Source organism: Epargyreus clarus, unplaced genomic scaffold (genome assembly GCF_041222505.1).
Source record: "Epargyreus clarus isolate Ecla_fem2 unplaced genomic scaffold, WU_Ecla_fem_2.2 ptg000004l, whole genome shotgun sequence".
NCBI classification, from domain to species: Eukaryota; Metazoa; Arthropoda; class Insecta; order Lepidoptera; family Hesperiidae; genus Epargyreus; species Epargyreus clarus.
Window position 1 is genome coordinate 5,666,225 of NW_027332212.1, and position 24,418 is coordinate 5,690,642.

Genomic DNA, 24,418 nt, shown 5'->3' on the forward strand with positions numbered 1-24,418 from the left:
GAAAATCGCAACTTTTAGGAAAATTTGCATTAACTTAAAATAAGGAATTACCTTTCACCGCATTTTCAATATAATAACTATAATACATATGTATATGCCTTTGAATTGCATTTTGAAAATAGCCCTATTAAATTCGCTTATATTTAAATTGATTATTTTTCTGGCGTCATATAAATTATATACATCGATGGTGATTGTTGTTATTTTTGATATCTAAAATGGTTTTCTAAATAGCTTTTCTTTTTACAGAACACAATCCGCGACATGCACAATGCCGTGATTCAGAATGACCTGGAAGGCTTCATGAAGCTGACGGCAGACCCGGTCCCGCCTCAAGCTTTCTCCAGCAGGGACACCAATAATATGACCGTCATGCATAAGGTACTTTTCAACAAATTTTAGGCTCAAGTGCAATTATGACATTACTATTATTAAGGTAAACTTAAGCAGATGCGATGGCACTGTTGTATTTTGGTTATAATTATACACGTAAAGCAAAGTTGTCTAATTTGAGACGTTCTAACTTAGTAATTAGGTTACCTGGAATCACGTCGGGGTCACCAGTGTAGGTAATGTAGCAATGCGTAAAGTGTCCGGGTGGCAAGGTAATGGAAGATTTCACAAGTACGGAACACCGAAAAATCAACTGGTATCGACCTCCGGTCTGAGCAGGGGGTGATGTGGCGACCTCCCGCTACTCGTCAAGAGATGGCGCCACGAGTATTCTGAATCACGCTATCGAAGTATTCTAAGTATATGGCATATATACAAGTTCCGAACTGAGACTGTCGGAGCACGGCCGCTCCCCGGGCATGATCACCTAGCCCGGCGGGAGATCTCCCTTTGCCAAAATATAGTTTAAGTTTAAGTAGCATTTCTGTTTAAGTAGCATTTCTGTTAAATTTTGGTTACATAAATTTAACATGTGTTACATTGTACATGGATTACCAACAATTTATGAACACTCGAATAATTCTTAAAATAATTGCTTTTGCCCAGCTTGAGATATGATAATAATCATACCATTATGATTAGTTAAATCATAATGGTATGAATATTATATAGTATATATTTTCGTAAGAAACGAAAAACTTATTTTATATGGCATAGCGTACATATATTGTACTATATTTTTCTAATAAATACAGGCCGCGGGTCTCGGCCATGGCAGTATACTGAAGTACATCATCGAAAAGTACCCTCAAGGGATTAACGACGTGGACAATGATGGTCGAACACCCCTGCACTACGCAGCCACAGTCAAGGATGAGCAACACACATATAATATTCTGGTTGACGCCGGTGCCGATGAGAGTGTTGTTGATAATGTATGTAGATTACATAATATAATAGCTGACCTCACTACAACTACAACTTCTTTCCTTAATACATTTTTATTTATTCAACTCGTGAAATGCGCTGAAATTAAAACTATAATTTTAAATGTAAGGAACGGTATTCATCTTTACACTACGCATGACTGTCGTTAAAGATTTGTGCATGTCACACAGTATTTAAAATACAATATTTTAAACATGAGACAGGTATGACACAATTTCGTATTGAATTTATTGTCTAGTTTTATGTAGACTTCATAATATTACTAAATTTATTATTATTTTGTAGTAGACAAACTATAACTCAACTTTTTGTTTAAATTATGTTGTAAATGTTAAGTACGTCGTGATTAAGTATATGCCATTCATTTTAGAAAAACAAAACACCAGGGTATTACGTTAATAGGTCGCAAGAAATCGACAAAAGTTTGTTAAAAACCCTGCCTGAGGCGCCTAGAACACCATCAAGCGTCTATCCTTCGTCTTGGGACTGGAAATTACTCAGTACAGAATTTATAGCCGATTTAAATAAAAAATCAAGAAAGAAAATTAAAGCTTCAAATGAAAATATTTCCTCTAAGAAAACAACTACCAGTACAGTATCAGACAGTTTAGAAAATCATACTAGTGCCATGAAGGGAAGTAGCACACATGAACTCATAAGTAATTTGCCAGAATTAGATGACACTGAGAAACCTCAGGTAGAAGACACTACCGATAAAGATATTCACGAGAGTGAGGTGAGAGCTGCATGATAGTTCATGGAATGTTGTTATGGTTGTTTTGCGTTGCTTCTTTATAAACATTTGCATGAATTTTTACTTTATGTATTTTAGGAACATCATGAACCTACTGAAGAAATTGATGACGGTACACATGAGCAAGAAGAAGAAGCAGCTAGTGAAAATGAAGAAAATAATACCGCTGCTGTAGAAAATGCAGAAGATGATGCTAATCCTGATGATGCTGAACACAAAGAACACGTTGAAGAAACAGATAAGCCAGAGTTAGCAGAACAAAATGAACCTGAAAAGGTTGATGAAACATCTGAACCAGTGACAGAAAATCAAGACGAACCAGATAACGATAAAGAAGTAAATAATGAAAACGAAAGCCAAAAAAATGAAGAAAGTACCGAAGATCATAAGGAAAATGAGACAGAAACCAGTAATGAACCAAATGAAGAAAAGCACCCAGATGAAGCTGCAGAAAATGAAAATCTTGAGACTGAACCACAAGAACCACCCGATGAAAAAGATCCGAATTCACCAATAGATCATAATGAAAATAAAGAAGATGAAAGTACAGATGACCAAGAAAATAAGCATGATATAGAAAAGAGTTCGGAAGAAGTTGAGACTACAGATGAAAATAATAAACAAAATGGTCACGATACTAATGAAACAGAAAATTTGAACGAGGATGTGAAAGAAGACGAGGGCGAAGTTAAAGCAACGGGAGATGAAGGTAATTACAATAGCGATCACAATGAAGACGATGATGACGTACAAGTACAGGGAGATTGTCATTCTGAACACAGTGACGATAATGATAAAACCAACCCTACAACTGATGAAAACAGTATGTCCAAGAGAGGTGACACAAACATCTCTTCTGGTCATATACGTGAAACTATTCAAACTTAATAGATTATAAATAGTTAATAAATTATAAGGGGTCCCTGACTAGTTCAATATTTTTGGTTCTTTTGCTAATTAAGGAAAACTCAACCACGGCCGTAACTCACAAGAAAGTCTTATCGAAGGTATTATTAGCGGAGAAGCCGAACAGGACTCGCAAGACGCAAGTATGACTCATAGAGGGGAAACAGTTCAAGGAGACATATTGATTGTAGTGAGTATAATTTATAACGCCAATTTGTGCAGCTTACAAGGTAATAAAAAAATTAATTAGTCTTTTGTGGTGTTTATTTGTCTAGGAACATCATAGTAGCACTGTTTCACAGACACCTTACAACACTGATGTCATAGATTGAGTTGCTAGCTTCTTAGATATATGTTGAAACAAACGTAGTCCGCGAATGCCTTTCACTTTAGTTTTTGTTGATTACACGTTGATTCCTTTATTCATTATTTCAATTCTATCGCACAGGATAATGAAATTGATCCAGAAGTAACTGAGCTAATTAATACCACCAATATGGAAATGTTAGCTACATTAGTTCTGAATGGCGAAGGTTCCAGATTGCTTGGCAGGCGTTCCGAGAATTCAGAATTACAAGCATTTCTTGATAATGTACCGATATATATGGTAATTTTTATTATCTCAGTATTTCTCTTATTTAATTTTAAAATCACGACAATATAATTAGTTTACATAACATCTTTTGTATTGCAGCAAAAAATTAATAAAGTTCACCTGGCAGCAAAGGAAGGTAATATTAGAGATCTTCAGGCTGCTTTAGACAGGAGGAAATTTGCAATTGCTCGTGACCCGGTATCACCAAACGGCGCCACCCCTTTACATGTGGCTACGGTGTTCGGAAAAACAAATATCATAAAATATTTAGGGGGAAGGTATTATTTAGAATTCCATTATGAAACATCATGTAAATTTCCATATATTGTACAGCCAATTCAATTTTTAATTTCATGTAAACATTTAGGTTTCCTGAAACTCTATCTGCAGTTGACTTTGAAGGTAGAACAGCTCTCCACTATGCGGCTGTGTTGCCCGACAATGGCCACTACTATAATCTATTGCAACAACTTGGTGCAAACTCTAAGGACTTGGACGATGTAAGGAACTTGATTTAAACACTGTTTTCTTTTTGTATTCAAAGACTACGTGAATGTGCAAACATATTATAACTATAAATTAAATTTTAGAACGGAAGATCAGCTGAAGATTATTATAAGAATCCTCATTTGCTCCCTTTTAATCAATTGTTAATGGACTATGGTATAAGCGAAGAAGCAGCAAAAAATATGCTATCGGATAAAGGTATGTAAAATTAATATTTGTTTTTTTATTTTAAATTATAATAAAATATTATTACAACATTAGTGTGAACAGTACCCAGGGATCGTGTTTCATCACGTCGAGTTTTGGATATACCGGAAGCATTAGATACCCTGGACCGCTGCTATCGCCTTCTGGCATCAGCCAGGCCATCTCGAGCTCCGTTATCAGCATCGTCTAATAAAGCTACCCCTCCACTCGTATTAGGAAGATTCCTTAAACGACCAATATACGATATGATAAAACACAGGATAACAAAGCTAGATCATGACCTGTTCGATGTTATATGGCCAGCTGTAAAAAAATTGCCCGATAACAGGAATGTCATACAAACGGTTGAAGAAGACTTTCCCGGTGGAGTAACAGCACCTGATTATTATGTTTATGAAGTTTTTAGCGAGTTCATGTTGCCACTCGTCAAGGATTTACATAATATAAACGTTAACTCTGAACTTCCCATCCATCCTTCCTCAGATTTCATAAGAAACTCAACATTAACGTCGGTGTTGTCTTCGGAGCCTTTGGTTGAATTGAATATTGACCCAAATGATGAGTTCGTTTTATCAGGAACCATAGAGTGTTCAAGAAATCTAGAGGGCTTCGAATTGCCACTTAATTTAAAAATTGGCAAATTAGAAAGCATCGAAAGGATTTTGACCACCATTTTAATGCAAGAAGAATTTTCAAAAATTATTGAGCATCTGAACCCGGAATCTGATCAAAAGAGTGGCTCATATTACACACTAAATGAAGTTTTAGAAAAACCATCTGAAATATGTGCTGCGTTAGCATCGTCAGGCTTGTTGATAGCTTTATGCGATAGAGATGAAATTGACGACTGCACACGTTTACATGGAAAACACTGGCCTTATGGCCGTGGAGTTTATGTGAGCGATGACAAAACTTTAGCTATATGGATTAACGTTCATGATCATTTTCGTATACTCATTTCAACGCCTACCGAATCGCCCGGAGAAATAGGTCTCACGTTCAGCAAATTAACGTACATTATGACATATCTTCATAGGAGACTAGATTTTGTTTGGGATGCCAAGCTTGGCCATTTGTCTAGTAGACCTACGTTCTTGGGCGCTGGCATTCGTTTTAGTCTAATAGTCAATTTCCCGGGGCTATCAAAAGATTCAGAGAACATGAAACATTTATGCGCTATGAGAGGCTTACAGTACCGTGAGACATTAAGTCCGAATATCGCGCGAGTCAGCAATTATCAATGTTTAAATGTGACAGAAACAAACTGTTTTAATGATTTTGCTACAGCTGTTTCTAATTTGTTACATTTAGAAAAGGATCTATCGCTGCAAAACTCAGCGCACATAGCTACAATGCTGACCAACATATTTAAGAGAAAAAGAAGCAGTTTAGCTGATTTAGATAATTCGGCTGATGAAGGATCCAGCAAACATTAGTAAATCACCGTATATCAATTAGTATAGGCTATAATAATATTATAATTAAGTTTAATTTAGGAAACCACTTCATTTCGTTTAATAAAGTATCAAATGTTGGAAAGACCGGTGTTGGAAGATACGAGTAGAAAATAATGAAATAGCTACAAGGTACAAATTCAGGCGAAAAACATTAGGTCAGTACAAAATTATGTTTAAACGTGTCGTACACAAAATTGTTCGCGTGTTCGTGTGAATTCATCGGAGTGACGTGTTTGCAAAGGTTCACGCTTGTACACGGAGCAGTTTTAAGTTTAAAATTATGTAAAGCTTCGCATTTTAGCGCACGTACACCGCTATTGTCTTTCCAACATTAGATCACTATTAGATGAACTATATGTGCCTATTAGAAGTTATGTACCTTATGTGTTACTTATATCCTAAGAAGTCTATTTTTGTGTTCGAAATATAAAAAATGTTTAAGATCCAATATACGGAAGACTGCGTCGGTAGAATTTCCCTAAAACTCAACGATTTTATTTTGATTTTTTTTTGTCTATCTGTGTTTATTCAATTCAATAATCAACTTCCAAATTTAGTAATACAGTAGTTTAGTAATCAATGACTTAACTAACACTGGTCAGAGCCACGGAAGAAATATTATAAATAAGCTCATCATTTTAGGCGTGATCATATTCAGTCGTCAATCGTCGCGACCAATAAATACTTTAACAATTGTTTACCAACCACGGCATATAATTGGTTATGATACAGTTTCCCTACTTTCCGTTAAGGAAATCAATAACTGACCGAGTCAATTATGAATGACGTAGCTAATAGGGTTTTTATTTCATGTTTCCGCTTCTATAGACGGTCACAGCAGGTGTACACTTTCACATACACATATGTCCGGACCGACCTCACACCGCCTTATCGAAGGTCGTCGTATTGAATAATTGATCGCTTTCAGGTCTCAACCATGCGTCCAACGGCCATATGGACATTCCCATCTTTCACACCGATGAGGGCAGATATCTCGCTAAGTGTAAGCGTCTTATAATATCTTTATAAAATTTGGAGAGATGGATTCTGATAACGTGGGTGACACAGACACTGTTTTTGCAGCTCTCGGCGATCCTTTGATCAAAGGTCTGACCGAAGTGGCTAACGTAAAACCTAAAGACCCAATCGCCTTCCTCGCAAGTTTCCTGCACAACTTCCCCGATCAAGAGAAACCTCGATTAGGAACGCAGGTAATTCATGTAATTATGAATAAAATTAACACAGGACTTGTACTTTAGAGGTTTATCGTTGCTACCATTCAGAATTATATGACACATTTGGGGTATCTTATCACTTTGTTTAAAATTGCTGCTGCTGTAACATTCATACATTATAAGGAGTTGACGTAACCTGGAGTTTACGAACTTCCGATCAACCAATTTATTCTCATAATTATATTAATAAACAGGAATCCAACACGTTGATTACGGAAGAGGCATTCGAAGTTGAGAACGAGCAACCACCACCAGCACCAATAGATAGTCCAGAGATAGAGGGCGAGCATCGTGTGCGGAGTGCCGCGCGCACCGCCACGCGACCGCACCGACCCATCGACGTCATCACCGTGGAACCCCAAGCTGATATCAGCCCTGACGCACCCGAGGCTGCCTTTAGCAGCGCTAATAGAGTAAGTTCCACATAATAACTAGTTGAATGATCTTAAAGAAGCATCCAAGTTTCAACTGCGGCAGCACGGCAGCAGAATCAGCAATCGTTAGTACGTAACCCACGCCACGCCATACGCCACGTACACCAGGGCAAATTCCACCAGCACCAAAAGATTTTCCAGTGGTATACAATTTGGCCCATATAACACCTTACTTAGTTCCTGAAAGAAGTATTCGTGACATGTTTCTGAAGTGCGATTCATTAAGAAACAAATAGAAATAAATAAAGTTTCGACTGTAGTGACACCACAGCCTCTAAGTACCTATTATTAAAAAAAACCTAGTGAATAAGGTACTATACTGTTTATCTTAATGCTATTTTATTCTCAGGCAAAATGACCCTAAGAATATGAAATAACTGCAAAGTGACTTCGTAAACATTAATTTATAAAATCGGGACCTTAACATTTAAGTACCAAAGCCTACCATTCAACGCGAGCTATGCGCCTGTATTAAGTATAATAAAAATTGCATGTTCGTTGACCAAGCATTAAATGAGTTGTGTATAATGTGCTTAAAGGTCACGAAAATAGCGAATAAGTTTATCGCCGGACTATTTATACGTAGATTAAACTTCCTGAACTTGAAATATAACCTTAGTTATACTTTGGTTAAAAGTACAATGGATTTTTATACAGTTTTCTTTGCAATCGTCAATTATAACTAGCTATGTGCCTACTTAGTTTTAGAAACGTATTTTTTTTTATAGATAGGATTAGATATTCCTACCTAAGGTCGGCCACAGATGCGCCGCTACCCCTGAGGACTAAGCTGAAACGCCTCGGAAAAGTATGTCTCCCTTACCACACCCTTCAAACCAGAACACAGCAGCGCTTAACACTGCTGTTATGAGGCAGAAGGTGTGGCGGTGGTGCCGCGGGAGTCGAACTACAAAGGGTTCTACCACCTTCATAAATTTTGTCTCATTCATACAGGATGAGCACGGTCAGTCCATGCTCCACTTCGCAGCGGCTCGCGCGCACACCAACAACGCGCTGTTCCAGCTGCTGCAGGAGAGTGACGTCAGCTTCGGCTACCGGGACGAGCTCTACCGCACCGCTCGCGACGTATCCATACAAGCCAACGTGCCGGAGAATACTGTGGAGATTGATAAATGGGTGCTACACTTAGCTGCCAGAGGTAACTTTTATGTACCACTTTACAGGTGGAATCTTTGTAATTCCATAGCAGCTGCGATGTTGTTAATATTTTTAAAATGTGAATTGTGATGTAAAAGCCATACTTACTATCTTAGACAGGAATTGATTAAACACAAACGAAAACAGTTATATATGAAAAAAAAACCTATTTTGCTAAAAAAATATATTACATAAATACTGAAATCGAAGAAAATATTAAATAAAACGTCACATGTATCATTTATGCTACTTATACTCGTATTTACCCGAAAAAATAATTTAATGATATTAATTAAAAATAAACTATAATGCAAAAATAAGTCATAATTTGATACCATGGTAAATTCCAGGTCAAACTGACAAGATCATGGAACTCCTGCTGCAAGGTTACGACCACATACTGGACGTGGCTGACGAGGAGGGCGTGTCCATAACTGATGTGGTGACGCAACGCGGTGACAGCGATATGAGCAACTTGCTCGCATCAATACCTGCATTCGAGGTATCTTGCATAAGTATACACTTAAAGATGAGTACTTCATCATCATCATCATCATCATCATCATCATCATCATCATCATCATCATCAACCCATTATTGTCCCACTGCTGGGCACGGGTGTCCTCTCACAATGAGAAGGATTAGGCCATAGTCCACCGCGCTGACCAAGTGCGTATTGGTAGACTTCACATACCTTTGAGATTTTTTTTATCTCTTAGGTAATCTCTCAGGTATGCAGGTTTCCTCACGATGTTTTCCTTCATCGTTTTAGCAAGTTATAATTAATGAGATGTGAGAGAGTGAGATGAGTACTTAGATTACTGTAAATATTAAAATAGTTTTTATAGCACTGCTATTCGCCTACTGTAGCCAAAGTTACTTGTCATATAAATCCGAAATAAAATCACAACTCTTCGAAAGACTTTAAGCGCGTGGTCAAATGATTTTTAATGTATTTGCAACGTTGTATATTCTATGCAACACGAATCACGAACCCTTAAAACCTCTACGAGCACTAGGGACTTAAGTCTATTTTGTAAAAGTTTTTAGTTAAGTCGTATTTCGCACATATGCATACCATCTCACATTTCAATTTCTTAAGAGAACAGTAGCATTGCAAAAAAACAGCACACAGAAAGAAAATTAATTCACACTATTACAAGGAAATGATGCAACAATATCTGACCAAAATTTTTAGTACACGAAAAGTAATTCCAATTAATCTGCTTATAAATAAAAATAACTTTTATGTTTAGGAATCAAGAGAATCTCTACACGATGCTATACGACGAGGGGATCTACAGTCAGTTCAAGACTCAGTAGCAGCTGAGGGTGGTAAGACCCTCGCGTGTGGCCAGAACGCATATGGAAGAACCTCTCTCCATGTGGCAGTGTTAGCAGAGCATGAGGACATCGTTGCACATTTAGCAGAAACCTGTCCGGAGCTCTTACGAATTGGGGATAATGTAAGTTTCTTTATTAACTTATAGTATTACCTCGTTACTAGTTTACTAGTTACTAGTTTACTTGTTATTAACTACTAGTTACTAGTTTACTAGTTATTAACTACTAATATTACCCGCGCCCGGGTAACAAAAAATAACATGACATACGTATAACTGAAAATGTGTACCTTCATTGGACTGGCAGTGGCGCCATCTGTCGAAAATTGGTTGTACCAACTCAGAAACTTTGCTAAAGATCATCACATGATAAATGCATAGTTTACTTCTAGAGTGACAGTGCATCTGTGATCGGCTTCAAGCAGAACCTGTTCTACGAGTATATAGAGATTAAACTTTGACACAGATGGCCATAGGGACCAGCCATCAGGTTAACTGTCTCTGACCTTATGACAAAAATTCCGTACATAGTATTATGAACTCTCCCGATACTATGTATAGGAGTGTAGTCACATCTCATCTTACTTATATGTAGAGGTGCGTGCGTGTCTGGGATTTGAACCTGGGACCCCTCGGTCAAGAGTCAGACTTTCTTAACCACTAGGATATCACTGCTTTATGACACATGAAAACATGTGTCTTCAAAAATGTAATTTATAAATGAGCGCGCATTTTTGTAGTGATTCGACAAAAATAATTACCATTTTCTAATTATTTTGTATGTGTTTACAGCTGGAACGTTCTCCCCTGCACTACGCAATGGGTGTCGATAAAATAGAATCGCTAAGCAGGATACTGATTCGTGCGGGCGCTAAGAGAGTCCTGAAAGATCTCAAGGGTCGACAACCTTCTTACTATTTCATGAATAAATCCGACATACTGCGATTAAAGGAGGAAGAATCCGATCGTTAATATTGCTAAACATATACCATGTATGTATGCCAACTGAACTTAAAAACTAATCATTTCTTTGTCACGGGTCTTCTTACAGTGAGAAGGGTTAAGAACATAGTCCACCGCGCTAACCAAGTGCGAATCACATATTTTGAGAGTTTTTTAATAATATTCAGGCATATAGCTTTCCTCATGACTTTTTCCTTCACCGTTACAACAAATGACAATTAATTTTAAAAACGCAACGTAAATTTTAAATAAGCAGAGGGCCTCTCGAGTGAGGCAGAGTATCAACCACTAGGCTGTCACCGCCAATAATTTCTTAGTATAATTAAATTAAGAATATTACTATTTCACGTCACTAAAATCACTTTGTTTAATTATGTAGTTTATTTGCAACATTTATATTAAAATCGAAGCAATTTAACAGAATACATTAAAGTAGGTACTAGTTTAAAATATTTGGAGTTTGTGTGAAATTTTGTACTTGCAGGGACCCCGATAATCATTCTTATAAAATAAGTAGTTTATTAAGAAATAAACGTGTATTAAAATAAACTGGTTTTATTTTTAAAGTTAATTATAACATTGGTAACTAATTATAACACGCAGAAAAGTACATGGAAAAGTAAAATATGACATTACAATATTACTAGGTACACGATAATCTAAAAAATCAAAATTTACTCAAAAAAATAGAAACCGTGCCACGATGCTACACAATCCAGATTTTAATGAAAAAAAAATACTAAAAATATTGCAATGACTCCTCATGTCGGAGACTGCCACGGAATAGGGTTCACATACATCTGGGAAACTGAACCACGCATACCTGATGACAAAAAACTTTGATTAATTTTAAGTGGTCATACAATCTAAGGAGGACGATGTCTGAAATTGCCGCTTAATTATGATTTTTAATTTGAAATAACTTGATGAGCTTCTTAGTCCCCTCCTCCGGATAGAATCCATTACTACTTACCTACCGAACAGGACAGGATTAGAACAGGAGTCCTCAAGTTAATCCTTGATCGCGTTCTACCACATGTTTTGTGGAATCTTGAAACTTTTTCCAAAAGATAGTTATGAACCAATCTTACTAAAAACCCATTGCGCATATAAAGAAAATAAGACTTCTCTAGAATACATCGGTTTAACTTCTTCAGGATTATATTTAAAATCACATAATTATAGATTATCCCATAAAAATATGTAACATGTAAGTGTAAACTTAAAATGCTAATAATATGTAAATACTACACAGGGTACGATGTGTAGGTTTTACTTGAGCAAAAGTAGAAGTACCGGGGTGCTGCCGTTATTTCACGTTAAATTCTACCTTAAAAGTGCATTCGTGTGCACAAAGAACTCACTCAGCTCTCCCTGGTTGAGCGGCACCGGCAGCGGCTTATTCTTGCTGGTGCGCAGCCAGTCGCGGTAGGCGCGCTCGCCCTGCACGCGCCGCTTCTCCGCCTCGATCGCCGCACGCGCCGCTCGACGCTCCGCGCGGGTCTTCATTGCTACCAAATTTACTCTTGTTCGAGTTTAGTTTGTTGAAGTTGGTAGAACCTTCTGTGAATCGATTCCGACGGCACCACAGTCATATTATTTCTGCCTAATAACATCCAGCGTTCCAGCTTAATCTTCAGGTGTAGCGGCGCATCTGTGTCCGAACTCATGTAAGAAACTAATATTATATGGGGTTGATTACAGATATAACATGTATATTTTTAAGGTAATGTATGCTACCACAATTTTGTCATAGATACTGTCCTATATCTTCGGCCCGTACAAAGTTTGTCTGGAAGAATTATACATAGGTGATGAGACGTACTTAACTTAATCCTTACGCAAGACATCAGTGATGGAGTTAAAATTGAGTTTTAATTCATATTAAAATTGTTATGATTAGGTACTTAAAATTTGTTTTATATAAACTCTAAAACATTAGTATCAAGATTTCAGTAATCGACTTATTATTAACACGTACTCTATTTACTGCATTACAACAGTATATCAGACCAGTTCGATCTTACACGCGCTTGCTACTCCTAAAGAACACATGAAAAAAGTTGCCTTTCATCTCCTCCTCTTTCTTCTTGACCCATTCAGCGAGCCTCTCCTCCTTGTCACGCTCCCGTCTGTTCCTCTCCTGCTCCACTCGCTCCGTCTCCCGGTACCGTCGCATGATCTCGTCGGCACGTCGCCGCTCATTCTGTGTCCTCTTGCGATCCAGCCAACGACGGAACGACTCTTCGCGCTGTTCCGGAGTCGTGGATGGGACGACTTGTTGCTTCATCTTCTTTAGTTTCGCCTTTTCACGTTTCTTTCAACAAATACATTGGTTTGAAGGTTGGTCGTACTAAATGTATGCGGAAACGCGATATCACAAAAGAATTCAAATACAAAAAAAAGACTAGAAATAACATATTCGATTCCTGAACTTGTGTAAATTAAAAAAATATAAATCAAATTTAGATTAAATATTAACTGTTGTTTTCAATTCAATAATCGATTAGGGAAAACTTACTTCCTGTTCTTTTCGCTCCAGCCATTGGTTATACGCTTCTTGTCGCTTCTTTTCGCTGCGTTCTCGCTCTTCCTTAGCCGTCGTGGTAGTTGAAACTGAAGCGACAGATAACCTGAAAGTATCTGGTCCGTCTTCTCTATAGGTTTTGTCACATCGCGGCGTCTCCTCTTCCACGTGAAGACGAGGGTGTCCGTATTCAGTTAAGCGGCAAGATTTTCTTTTTACACTCCCAGAAGAAGCACTGGATATACGCCCAGTCAAAAATGGAGTGGAATTACTCCTGTACGTGCTGTGCGGATGCGGTGTCATCTCATCAATGCAAGATGAGTCAGTTTGCAACGACGTTGCAGAGTGCGAGGCTTCAACTGGCTCAATGTATATCGCCGGATTGATATAGCGAGTCTTACTCTTCCTAGACGCCAAGGATTCCGAATCACTGTGGTACTGAATATTCTCACCAGCGCCATCGAATACATGATTCGACTTTCTTAGATTTAAATCAAACGGTTTGTTACGAGCGCTGTCACCAAAGTAGCCTTTCTCAATATCGCTTGCCATTATAAATATGGTCTTTGTGCTTTAAAAATAAAACTCATACCTGGAATGTGAAATAGGAACATATAAAATAAAATAAAACTATTTATTTAAAAACAGTTATTAAAATATATTCCTAGACATCTTACCTCAAAAGAACAGTGTCAAAAATCCAATTTATTCTAAAAATGAAATTTAATGACAGTATGTTTTAGTACAAAGTATTTACGGACCTCTATCCTATACTCTGTACAAAATAGTTCCCTATTACTTATTCTAATTGGCCGGGTCTTTCTCTCTTCACAGTTTAATAACAACAGTTGCAGAGTTATTCATTAATATAAACTATTGAAATACGTAATATAACAATATGCATGACACATTTTATGTTCCTGTAAAACTGTCGGTCCTAACATGGACTAGTATGACAAGTAATCAATTACAAATCAAGTAATTAATTTTGAAGGTGGTAGAACCCCTTGTGGTGAGAGTCTGACGGCACCACCGACACACCTATTTCTGCTTCATAACAGCAGCGAGTGCTGCTGTGTTCTGGTTTGAATGGTGTGATAAGGGAGACATACTTTTCAGAGGCCTTCCAGTTTAGTCCTCAGGGGTAGCGGTGCACCTGTGCCCGACCTCAGGTAGGAATATCTAATTTTATTTGGGGTTGATTACAGAAGTCCATAAGCGGCAGCCACTTATCATCAGGTGTACTGCATGCTCTGCTATATAAAAAAATATATGTTAACTAGTCTATCCTAGTTGTTGTAACATGTTTCAGTCGACAAACAGGAAAAAAAAACATTATTATTATAATACAAAGGCATAGGTAAAGAAAACAACAAAATCACATTCATACAAATGTATTATTTATTATCGAATTGGTTATAGTTTTAATAAACATGGGCATTCAGCTAATCGACAAAAACTATCGGAAGGTAGCTGGTATTTGTCAAACCACTGTCACAAAGTTCATCATGAGGCACTTTTTCTCTAAGATAAAAAGCTATAAAATCAGTTTTTAATAATCACAATGTACGCTATCAATATTCTGAAAAATTATTTCACAGTTCGAGAAAACCTCGTCAGGGCACCGTTGAATATTCTATTAACGAGCCTACAGCTCAATTATTCAAAGTTACACAATAAATTAGAAATATTTTAACTTGCGAGCTCCTTGCCGCATGGTAAATACAATACGAGCTTAAACTAAGATCTCAAAAGGAATCTGCGAATCGTCATCGAGCCGTTACTGTCTTACTATTGGGTCACGGATCTCTTCTCAAAATAAGAAAGGTTCATTTTATACTAGTCGCCTTGGCAGACTTTACACGCCTTTGAGATTTTTAAGAAGCACTGTAGGATTCATAGATATCTTTTATTTTTCGTTCACATTCCAAACAAGTAATCATCAATGTCTATTACGCACATAACATCCAAAATCAGAGTTTTAAGCCTGGGATTCGAACCTCGGTCCCCCAACGTGAGACCGATATTATTACCACTAGGCTATCACTGTCATTACGTTTACGGATACTGAATGATAACATAAAATTGTATAAATTGTTCTGTAGCTCTGTAGCAAGTCAACCAATTGAAAATAATGTTGAATGTTAAACTTAAGATAATTCTTAATAAAGTACAAAACTTAAATTAAAATTTTCCTATTTGCATGAAATGTGTCACAAATTGCGTCAATTGTTTAATGATGACTAATTTATATAATAGCACTCAGTCTCTTGTATAATACAAAATAATTCAATATCAACTCGCTACAAGAGCACAGATTGACAGAAAAGTACCATATTTTTTACCCACTAGAAACAGTACTGAATTAGATATAACTTAAAAACTACTGGAAGTATAATTTTGTCTAGCATTAATATATGTCTAGTGTTTGAAGGATTATCATAAAATTGGCTGTTAGCCTTTTTCCTGTCACGCAGATTTGTGCTCGCGTGCGGATCTGGTCCGCACGTGTGGCCCTCACATCCAATCGGTTCAAAATACTCAAATTACAGAAAAAGTATCAAAAAAATATTGGATGCGATTGACGCGCATGCGTACCAAATCGGCATGCGGGCACAAACCCGCGTGACAGGAGACAGGCCTTTAACAATATATTTATTGCAACAGATGAAACTACTGCCTACTATGTGGTGTGGTATCAATGGGTATTGATGAGCGATAAATTGAAATAGGTCTCTAGAATTTTTAAGAAAATATGTACAGACAATAATATATAATCTAGTGAATAAAAAACAAGATATGAAATAGCTTCTGTATTACCCTTAATTCACAAGTACTCTTGTGTAGCTAAGATACTAATTGAGATTTGGTTAGGGCTTAGTATAATGAATCTGCATTGGAGGAACGTGGCTTCTTTATTTTCTCCAAGTTCTTGATGACAATGTCGTGGAGGGAACAGTAGCGATTGCGGATCTCGCACATCACTAGCCACAGTGAGAGGTACTCTTTCTCATCAAGCTCCTGTGAAAGAGAAAAATAGTTATATGATACTAAAGTACTTCATGATTCAACATTGGACCTCTGCACTATTGCCTGCACCTTATTCTGCATTATAGCAGCAGTAGTAAATGCATCTGTGTTTTGATATGAATATATGACCCTTCTACTAACTAAGGGAGAGTAACTTATACAAAACATTACATTGTTTACCATGAGGTGCACTGCTGGCTCTGTACTTCTGTATTATAAAACAAATCAACATGAATAAATGAAAAGCAGTTACATACAACATACAAACTTACAATCTTCTCAATTTTTATTTTATTTTAGTACAATAATACAATCTTACATTTAATGTAGTGTATGATATGAATATTTATATTATTCTTCACTTACCTTTACCGCTCTTCTGTAGTCATCAATGTGTGGATACTTTGCAACTTTTGATACAATTTTCGCCCGCGAAATGAAGTATCTTGAGATCTGGTCAAAGAATGCGGCAGCCTCCGACTCCACAGACTGGATCTCGGCAAGAGTGTCCTCTTGTATTGAAACGCCAAAATTATTTCCATCTTCGATTTTCGGAATCATAAATGATATCCACATCTTTAACTGTAAAAATATTTAAATCATTATTAAATACAATTCAAAATGTTAAGTAACGGGATATATTATAAGTTACAGGGAAGGAAAAATGTAGGACCTAATAAATAACTTATTAATATGTTTATAAGGAAATTTTTGAATCATTATCCTTACAAGAATTAAAACCACTGAGAATTTTATTTCATAACAATTTCTCTTGCTTGACTACAACAAAATACTATGTTTAAAATAGTTCCATAAAAGGATTAATGACTTGTCATGAGCAGTTTATCTTAAACTTTCAACATGTTCCTAAAGTGATGAACTTATTTGAGAACATTTTTACATGAATATTAAAAAATATTCCTTAATTAAGACATTGATTCAAATTGAATCTCAAATTTACTATAACTAGCAAATAACAACAAAAAGTGCCAATATTAAGGTAATAAAGCTAAAGTGCCAATTATTGGCACTTCTTGTTGTGCAGATTTTGCACTCACCAGATTAGAGTCCTCAACCAACTCTCTGATGTGGGGCTTGACAAGATGGATGAGTTCACAAAGGCGTTTGTTGCACGGCACCACACCATTGGGCAAGGAGTACACCCTCGTGCCCTCAATGGTAGTGTTGCTAGACACCTCTGATTCATCGACCCTAGGTCGCTTAGAGTTAGGCTCGTTCTGAGCTGATGCCGGGGGTGGAACTGGAATGTTTAAATCCTGAAACCAAATTATAAAGACTGGATAAAAATATATATCAGGCTAGTTTGTCATTGTACACAACAATGTTATAAGAATTAAATCTATGATAAACACTTCTCTTAATAGAGTTAATTGGCCATAAATTATATCATTGTTATTATTTATATTTTCTGGGCGTTTAGCAGAAGTGCCACTAAACACAGACATCCTACTTTACCAAAAAATATGTGCACTTGCACTTGTTTATAGAAAAATGTGGCTTCATAATTTTAAATTAGATCATAACTTTAAATACAAAACATTTTGTAAAAGTCAATACAGTAGCTTCAGCGTGATTATCAAGCAAACCAGCAAATAAATTAATAAACAACAATATAAGATTCTATTTCTATACACATTGTTAACATAAGTAGCTCAGTGACATAAGGTAAGAGTTCTATAAACTTCATTCTATAGGAAAAAGTATAAACCAAGGATTCCAATAAACATGATGTACATTGTAACATACATACAATACATACTTCTGCAATACATTTCGATAATAATGCACAGTATATATCTCTAAATCAGTTGAAAATGCATTTTCTATCTCACAAATTTATTACACAGTAATCATAATAAGTGGCCCCATATCTACCAATACCAGTTTAAGTCACTTGCAAAATACGTCATCTCATTCCATTATTGATGAATCAATGCATCTCATAGCATTACGTTACCTGATGTACATCTGATAGGTCTCGATTTTTAAAATTTGATATTTCCAATACATCATTTAACTTTACTATTTTCTCTGGGAATCCTTTTATAATTAAATGTTCAGCCTTCTGCTTGAGAGAGTCTTTGTACTCCTGAACCTGCAAAGACATGACAGCATCAATCGATTACTATAATTTTCCACTCGTAGCGAAGCGAAGTTACCACGACATTCATTGTCGACAGTGTCGACAGTGTCGACATGGTCGCGCCATTGAGGTTATGTTGATTATTCCGCGAAACATTTACTGTAATTTAAATTAAACACTCTTCAACAAAACGAAACTGACCATATTTGATATACACGCAACTTTAGCTACGATCAAACGTAAATATTCAAATACTGCTAAGGTCACACACAATAGTCGCCGTCCACTACTACCACAAAAATAAACGAAAACAACAGTGATATAAAGAAAACCTTTTACCTTTTTCGCAACGTCTGTCATTGTTTTAGACTTTAACTTATTACTTTAGGCCAAATTAAACCTCGTCCTATCGTATCTACAATGGAAAATCGCAATTTTGGACACTTTGATTCAATTCAACAACTCGTGTTGTATGCTTGAATGAATGAGCTGGATTTGTACTCGATGCGTTCACCAATTCACCGTGCGGGTTTGAAGTTTATGATTTTTATCTACTTAGATTAATATTAAATTAAAAATTAATCTAACCACATTTAACAATTCATTATTACAATTAATTTCCATTACTATATCTTATTATATTCTTTTTAATTGATTGAGTAGCTGCGAAATTGTATTATTACTTTTTAATTTTTTTCTCATAAATTTTTGTGGCATTTATAAAAATGATCACCAGTTTCAATAAATTTAGATTTTTTGTTCAGTATTTTGTAGGAAAAAATAATGAAAATTATTTATTACAAATATTATTATAAAATTAAATAATGTTATATAATTATTGCGCAATTATTTTGTTAATTACGATCTAGGTTATTATAACTCTTTGATTACGATTACTATATCCCAGTGTAGTAATGTATTTATTTATAAATTCATATTTTTAGCATGTTATTAATATTACAGTAGTAATACACAGTTTATTGTGCTGTATAAGACATACTATCAAATAGTTTTAGTACGATCAAATAATTTTTTGTATTGGCTGAATGTAATGAATTATATTTGACGTGATTGATGTTGATAATAAAATTAAAATAATTTACAATTATGACATTCAATCATGAAAATTAACGAATTGACATTGACATTAATTGACAATAATTCAATCAAATATCAATGACCAATGTGTAATTCGTGTGGCGGCCGGACATTGGGAATGAATCAATTTATTTAGATTATTTTCGATTTGAAATTTGAAAGTTATTGATATTAGAGACCCGGTTAATAATCTTTTGAATAGCCTCAATTTATATTCGATTTTTGTACTAAACTTACAATTAATTCTAGGAGCTTTACTTATTAAAATGACTTCTTTTAAGTTTAACTTTTCCGGTACCGCTGACGACACGCAACAACTAGGTTAGTGGATTGTAAACAAATTTTTTTTTTTTTTTTTTTATAATATAAGAGTAGCAGACGAGCATGCAGTCCACCTGATGGTAAGTGGCTACTGCCGCCCATGGACATCTGTAATCAACCCCAGATAGGATTAGATATTCCTACCTGAGGTCAGCCACAGATGCGCCGCTACCCCTGAGGACTAAGCTGGAACGCCTCGGAAAAGTCTGTCTCCCTTACCACACCCTTCAAACCGGAACACAGCAGCGCTTAACACTGCTGTTATTAGGTAGAAATAGGTGTGGCGGTGGTGCCGCCGGAGTCGAACCACAAAGGGTTCTACCACCTTTAAATGAACCTGATATAAACAGCCAAATTAATATTCTGAATACCATAATAGTAGTAATAATTATCTATTCCAATTATACTGTATATTTTTACAGAAGATAAAGCCGAAATCAAATGGTTTGACAGCGAACAGGTTATACCAAATGAAGATCAATTAAAAAACTTCGAAAATGTAATCACCCACGCTAAAATGTTTACATATGGCGATATAGAAATTGGTCACGTTCTACTGGATAAATCACAAGTTGATGAGAATTTAGTGGACGAACATTGTGACCTTGTGACTGGAAAATATGAGGGTCTGTAACACAATAATATGATATAATCATATTTAAGTCTCAGAACATTTTAAGAGGTGATAAAAGGATGAACCATCGCACCTATTTCTAGCATAACACAATTCTTTAGTCCCAAGAAGTGACAATGTATCTTTGATCAGTACTTCATGTACTATTGCACTATAAAGAGTTGGTTTCAGAATTCAGATGTTCATGGCGGCAATGACCATTATGGTTACCTGTTCTTTTGCCACTTCAATCATATATAAAAAAAAAATTGTGATATGAGGCTACACTTTAAGAACATTATTGAGAACCTTAGAACATGTAAGTTTTCTCAAGAGACTAATAAATAAACATATATTCAAATCCAACACAATATCTGTAATCTGCAGAAAATTTTAAAACAATATGTCAAAACTCTCATTTAAATAATATTAAAATTCTATTTGTAGGAAAAGAGTTGATTTACAAAATTACAAATTACAGGAGGTCTGAAAATATGGGAATGTACGTACGACCTAATAGAATATCTAACAGAGAATGAAGAAAGTAAAGATTGGGAAAAGAAGAATATTTTGGACTTGGGATGTGGTGCTGGAATATTAGGAATCTATGCATTTCTAAATGGATCTCTAGTAACATTTCAAGATTATGTAAGCAATATTTAAATAAAAGTTTTTTTTTTTAATAATATAGGAGTAGCAGACGAGCATACAGTCCACCTGATGGTAAGTGGCTCCTGCTGCCCATGGACATCTGTAATCAACCCCAGATAGATGCGCCGCTACACCTGAGGACTAAGCTGGAACGCCTCGGAAAAGTATGTCTCCCTTTCCACACCCTTCAAAACTGTTATTAGGCAGAAATAGGTGTGGCGGTGGTGCCACCGGAGTCGAACCACAAAGGGTCCTACCACCTTCATTAACAGTATAACTGCTTTTTGAGAGATAGATGCAGTTGTCAAACTACACCTCATATACAGTGGTAACAGCAAAGTTTAGCTCCTCAATGCAGCATTAATTCAGTCGTTAAAATTCTTGATATATGGACTGAATGCATCATGGCACCAAAACGTCATGCATTATTGATGATCTAAATTCAATCTTCAGCTTGAAGTAGCTGCTTAGATCAATTTCAGTTGGACGTAGCTGTTAGAGTAAATAATAGAAGTATTATAGTGAATGTTTAAAGAGCATTAGCTAACAACCTATTATATATTAATTTCTTTCAGAACAAAGAAGTAATAGAAAAAATCACTATACCAAATGTATTGCTGAATATTGAAGACGAGGATAGAGAAAATGATATTAGTAAATGTACATTCTACTGTGGAGACTGGGCATCTTTTGATAAAAAGTTATCAGAAAATGTACAGTATGATATCATACTTACATCAGAAACAATATATAACGTCCAGAATTATGATAAACTTATAAATCTTATTATTAATAGGTTAAGTAAAAGTGGAGTAGCTTATGTGGCTGCTAAAACATACTATTTTGGTGTCGGTGGAGGCACAAGACAGTTTGAAGCAGATGTAAATAAAACAGGAGTGTTAAAAAGTGAAGTAGTGTGGAAGAGCGCTGGCGGAATACAGAGAGAGATACTAAAAATAAATCATGTTAAATCTTAAATGCATTTTATTCATAACATTATTGTAAATAACAGTATAAGTATTCCTGATAATATATACATATACAAATTTATAATTGGAAGACCTATTTTGACTTTTCAATAAAATATTAACGATTTTATTTTAAACTTGATTTAACAATTATTTATCCTTATGCAATATAAATAAAAAATAATAATGTACATTTAAGTTAAGAAATAACAATGGTTTCATGCATATATTATAGTCTATGGTGAAAGTCGTTCATAGACCCATCCATCTTCACCTTCATGCAGGATCTTGCCATCTGGCACCTCTCCCGCTGCTGATTTTCTGAACTTGATCCGGTCGTGAAGACGGTCACTCTGACCTTGCCAGAACTCGATTGCTCGGGGACGAATAATATAACCTCCCCTGAAAAAGAAGGGTCAACTCATTTATTACTGTGACCTTTTTGCTTGGCACAGGTAAGTTTTTAATTTTATTAGCTAGAAATAAAATTGTAGTGCAGATTGAGTCATGTAGTTAGCACAATAGATTAATATGTTGAGAAATTTAGTCTATGTACTTTTTTCATTTTAAAGATAGGCTATTGTGGACTACCAAAGTAGTTTATGTATAATTCAAAGAAAATACACTTATTTTCCATTATAATGCTTTATCAAAAACAATATGAAAGAAAATTCTTACCAATAACTTGGTTTGGGAACTTCTTTCTGTGGGATTATATATTCAGCTTCTAGGACCTTCTCTCTTTCGCAAAGAACATCTCTAGACTCAATAGGAGTGCTCTGATAGCTAGCAGTAGCGGCAACTTGGCTTGGTACAGGACGTGAGTGGAAGTATTTGGTAGATTCTTCTTCGGAAAGCTTCTCAACATGACCTTCTATCCTTACTGATCTATTGAGAAATTCCCAATAGAAAGTTGCTGCTACATTGGGGTTCTCATCCTATAAAGAATATTCATGTAAATACCAAAGTATTATGTTAACATTAGTAATATTAGCAAGTGTTTTGTAACACTTTCAGAGAACATACCATTTCTTTAGCCTTCCTGCTCCCATAGTTGGTGAAAAACTTAAAACCATCTTTCCCATAACCTTTGCATAGCACAAACCTGGCTGAAGGAAATCCATCTCTACAACAAAAAAGATAAAGAAAAAAATCTAAAGTTCATAGAATTACTGAGTGAAATGTGAACTTGTGTGAACTATGTAATTTTACATAAAGTTGTGGAATAATGTTCTAACCAAACAATATTGAAATCCTACAGAAAAACAGTGGTTTTATGTAACCAATAAGTTATGGCTAAAAGGCATAAATAAGGTAAAGTTTCTACCTTTTTCTTCACATTTAAAAATATAACCATTCATTGTTTTTTTCTTGTGTTACTGGCCAGTTACAATACTCACTTAGAAGTTGCCAAGCACATAGCATTGGGTTCTAGGATTTCTTTCTTGGAGCAAGCTTCTTCAAACCATGATTTAAATTGAAGAAATGGTTCTTTGGACACAAGATGCTTTTCCAAAAATGTGTCATCCTTGTTCTTGTATCTAAGCCTCATGCCTGAGAATTAATTACAACAAATTAAAACGTAAGTATATGTGGGTCCACGTTGTAATAAAGATATAAGATAATGAAGTAGTTAAAATAAAATATAACTAAAATATTGCGTTAAATAGAAATATACAACACTTATTATCACTAATCACATTATGTTATCATACCTCCAATATCGATGCTCATTTTGCGCAAATTAAATTGTTGACTTATATTAGAGAACCTAATACACTTGGTGGCCATAAAGTGTAACTAATGCGTGAAATTCCAATACAATTACAACACTACATTAAAAAAAGCGGTAATTAGATAATAGATAATCATAGTAGACTTCACTGTACTGTTATCAAAAGTATTTGAAGTGATATAATCTTTATTATTTGAAATTACGTTTCATTTGTAGATAAAAGTATTAAATATAGTATAAACTAATTAAACAATACATCTCATCACATCGTTATACAAATACAAAACAGTCAGCTGTTAACTGTTTTCCTTTTCTATCTAATCTATATTCTATGTATAGTTAGTTGTACGTGTACATTATTTCATAGCTGAGTGCAAAATGTGTGCAAAATTGCAAGTTTATCATAATAAGTTACGCAAAGTAAGAGAAGTAAAAAACTTGAATGACGTAGTTTTTCAACAAAAAACTTGA

General features: G+C 35.5%; 6 protein-coding genes across 7 annotated transcripts; 3 read left to right on the forward strand and 3 right to left on the reverse strand.

The window, feature by feature from the left end:
• Positions 1 to 249: 249 nt before the first annotated feature.
• Positions 250 to 11,424, forward strand: LOC140757327 (uncharacterized). The gene is made up of 16 exons (XM_073092990.1): positions 250 to 381; positions 1,149 to 1,328; positions 1,712 to 2,077; positions 2,174 to 2,804; positions 3,058 to 3,191; positions 3,450 to 3,608; positions 3,696 to 3,874; positions 3,964 to 4,096; positions 4,187 to 4,301; positions 6,696 to 6,770; positions 6,851 to 6,978; positions 7,197 to 7,415; positions 8,391 to 8,595; positions 8,945 to 9,096; positions 9,851 to 10,060; positions 10,730 to 11,424. The coding sequence occupies exons 1-16, from the start codon at positions 265 to 267 to the stop codon at positions 10,907 to 10,909; spliced, it is 3,183 nt and encodes a 1,060-aa protein (XP_072949091.1). The 5' UTR covers positions 250 to 264; the 3' UTR covers positions 10,910 to 11,424.
• On the forward strand, positions 4,357 to 6,153 carry LOC140757328 (arginine kinase). The gene has a single exon (XM_073092991.1). The coding sequence runs from the start codon at positions 4,556 to 4,558 to the stop codon at positions 5,744 to 5,746; it is 1,191 nt and encodes a 396-aa protein (XP_072949092.1). The 5' UTR covers positions 4,357 to 4,555; the 3' UTR covers positions 5,747 to 6,153.
• Positions 11,425 to 11,439: 15 nt separating the features above from the next.
• On the reverse strand, positions 11,440 to 14,233 carry LOC140757329 (uncharacterized). Its single transcript, XM_073092993.1, has 5 exons — positions 14,105 to 14,233; positions 13,422 to 14,019; positions 12,968 to 13,217; positions 12,265 to 12,411; positions 11,440 to 11,723 (listed from the first exon to the last, which is right to left on the reverse strand). The coding sequence occupies exons 2-5, from the start codon at positions 13,977 to 13,979 to the stop codon at positions 11,662 to 11,664; spliced, it is 1,017 nt and encodes a 338-aa protein (XP_072949094.1). The 5' UTR covers positions 13,980 to 14,019; positions 14,105 to 14,233; the 3' UTR covers positions 11,440 to 11,661.
• A 572-nt stretch (positions 14,234 to 14,805) lies between these two features.
• Positions 14,806 to 19,228, reverse strand: REG (proteasome regulator gamma). 2 transcript variants are annotated; one of them, XM_073092995.1, is made up of 5 exons: positions 18,901 to 19,228; positions 18,436 to 18,567; positions 17,516 to 17,734; positions 16,824 to 17,039; positions 14,806 to 16,448 (listed from the first exon to the last, which is right to left on the reverse strand). In XM_073092995.1, exons 1-5 carry the CDS (start codon positions 18,919 to 18,921, stop codon positions 16,305 to 16,307), a joined length of 732 nt encoding a protein of 243 aa, XP_072949096.1. In that variant the 5' UTR covers positions 18,922 to 19,228; the 3' UTR covers positions 14,806 to 16,304. The 2 variants fall into 2 exon arrangements, with proteins under 2 accessions (XP_072949096.1, XP_072949095.1); XM_073092994.1 differs by having other exon boundaries at positions 18,436 to 18,573; positions 18,901 to 19,224.
• Positions 19,229 to 19,739: 511 nt separating this feature from the next.
• LOC140757331 (histidine protein methyltransferase 1 homolog) lies at positions 19,740 to 22,222 on the forward strand. The gene is made up of 4 exons (XM_073092996.1): positions 19,740 to 19,980; positions 20,403 to 20,606; positions 21,075 to 21,241; positions 21,820 to 22,222. Exons 1-4 carry the CDS (start codon positions 19,926 to 19,928, stop codon positions 22,219 to 22,221), a joined length of 828 nt encoding a protein of 275 aa, XP_072949097.1. The 5' UTR covers positions 19,740 to 19,925; the 3' UTR covers position 22,222.
• Positions 22,206 to 24,238, reverse strand: Pnpo (pyridoxine 5'-phosphate oxidase). The gene is made up of 5 exons (XM_073092997.1): positions 23,928 to 24,238; positions 23,613 to 23,766; positions 23,239 to 23,338; positions 22,891 to 23,150; positions 22,206 to 22,614 (listed from the first exon to the last, which is right to left on the reverse strand). Exons 1-5 carry the CDS (start codon positions 24,001 to 24,003, stop codon positions 22,449 to 22,451), a joined length of 756 nt encoding a protein of 251 aa, XP_072949098.1. The 5' UTR covers positions 24,004 to 24,238; the 3' UTR covers positions 22,206 to 22,448.
• Positions 24,239 to 24,418: the final 180 nt, after the last annotated feature.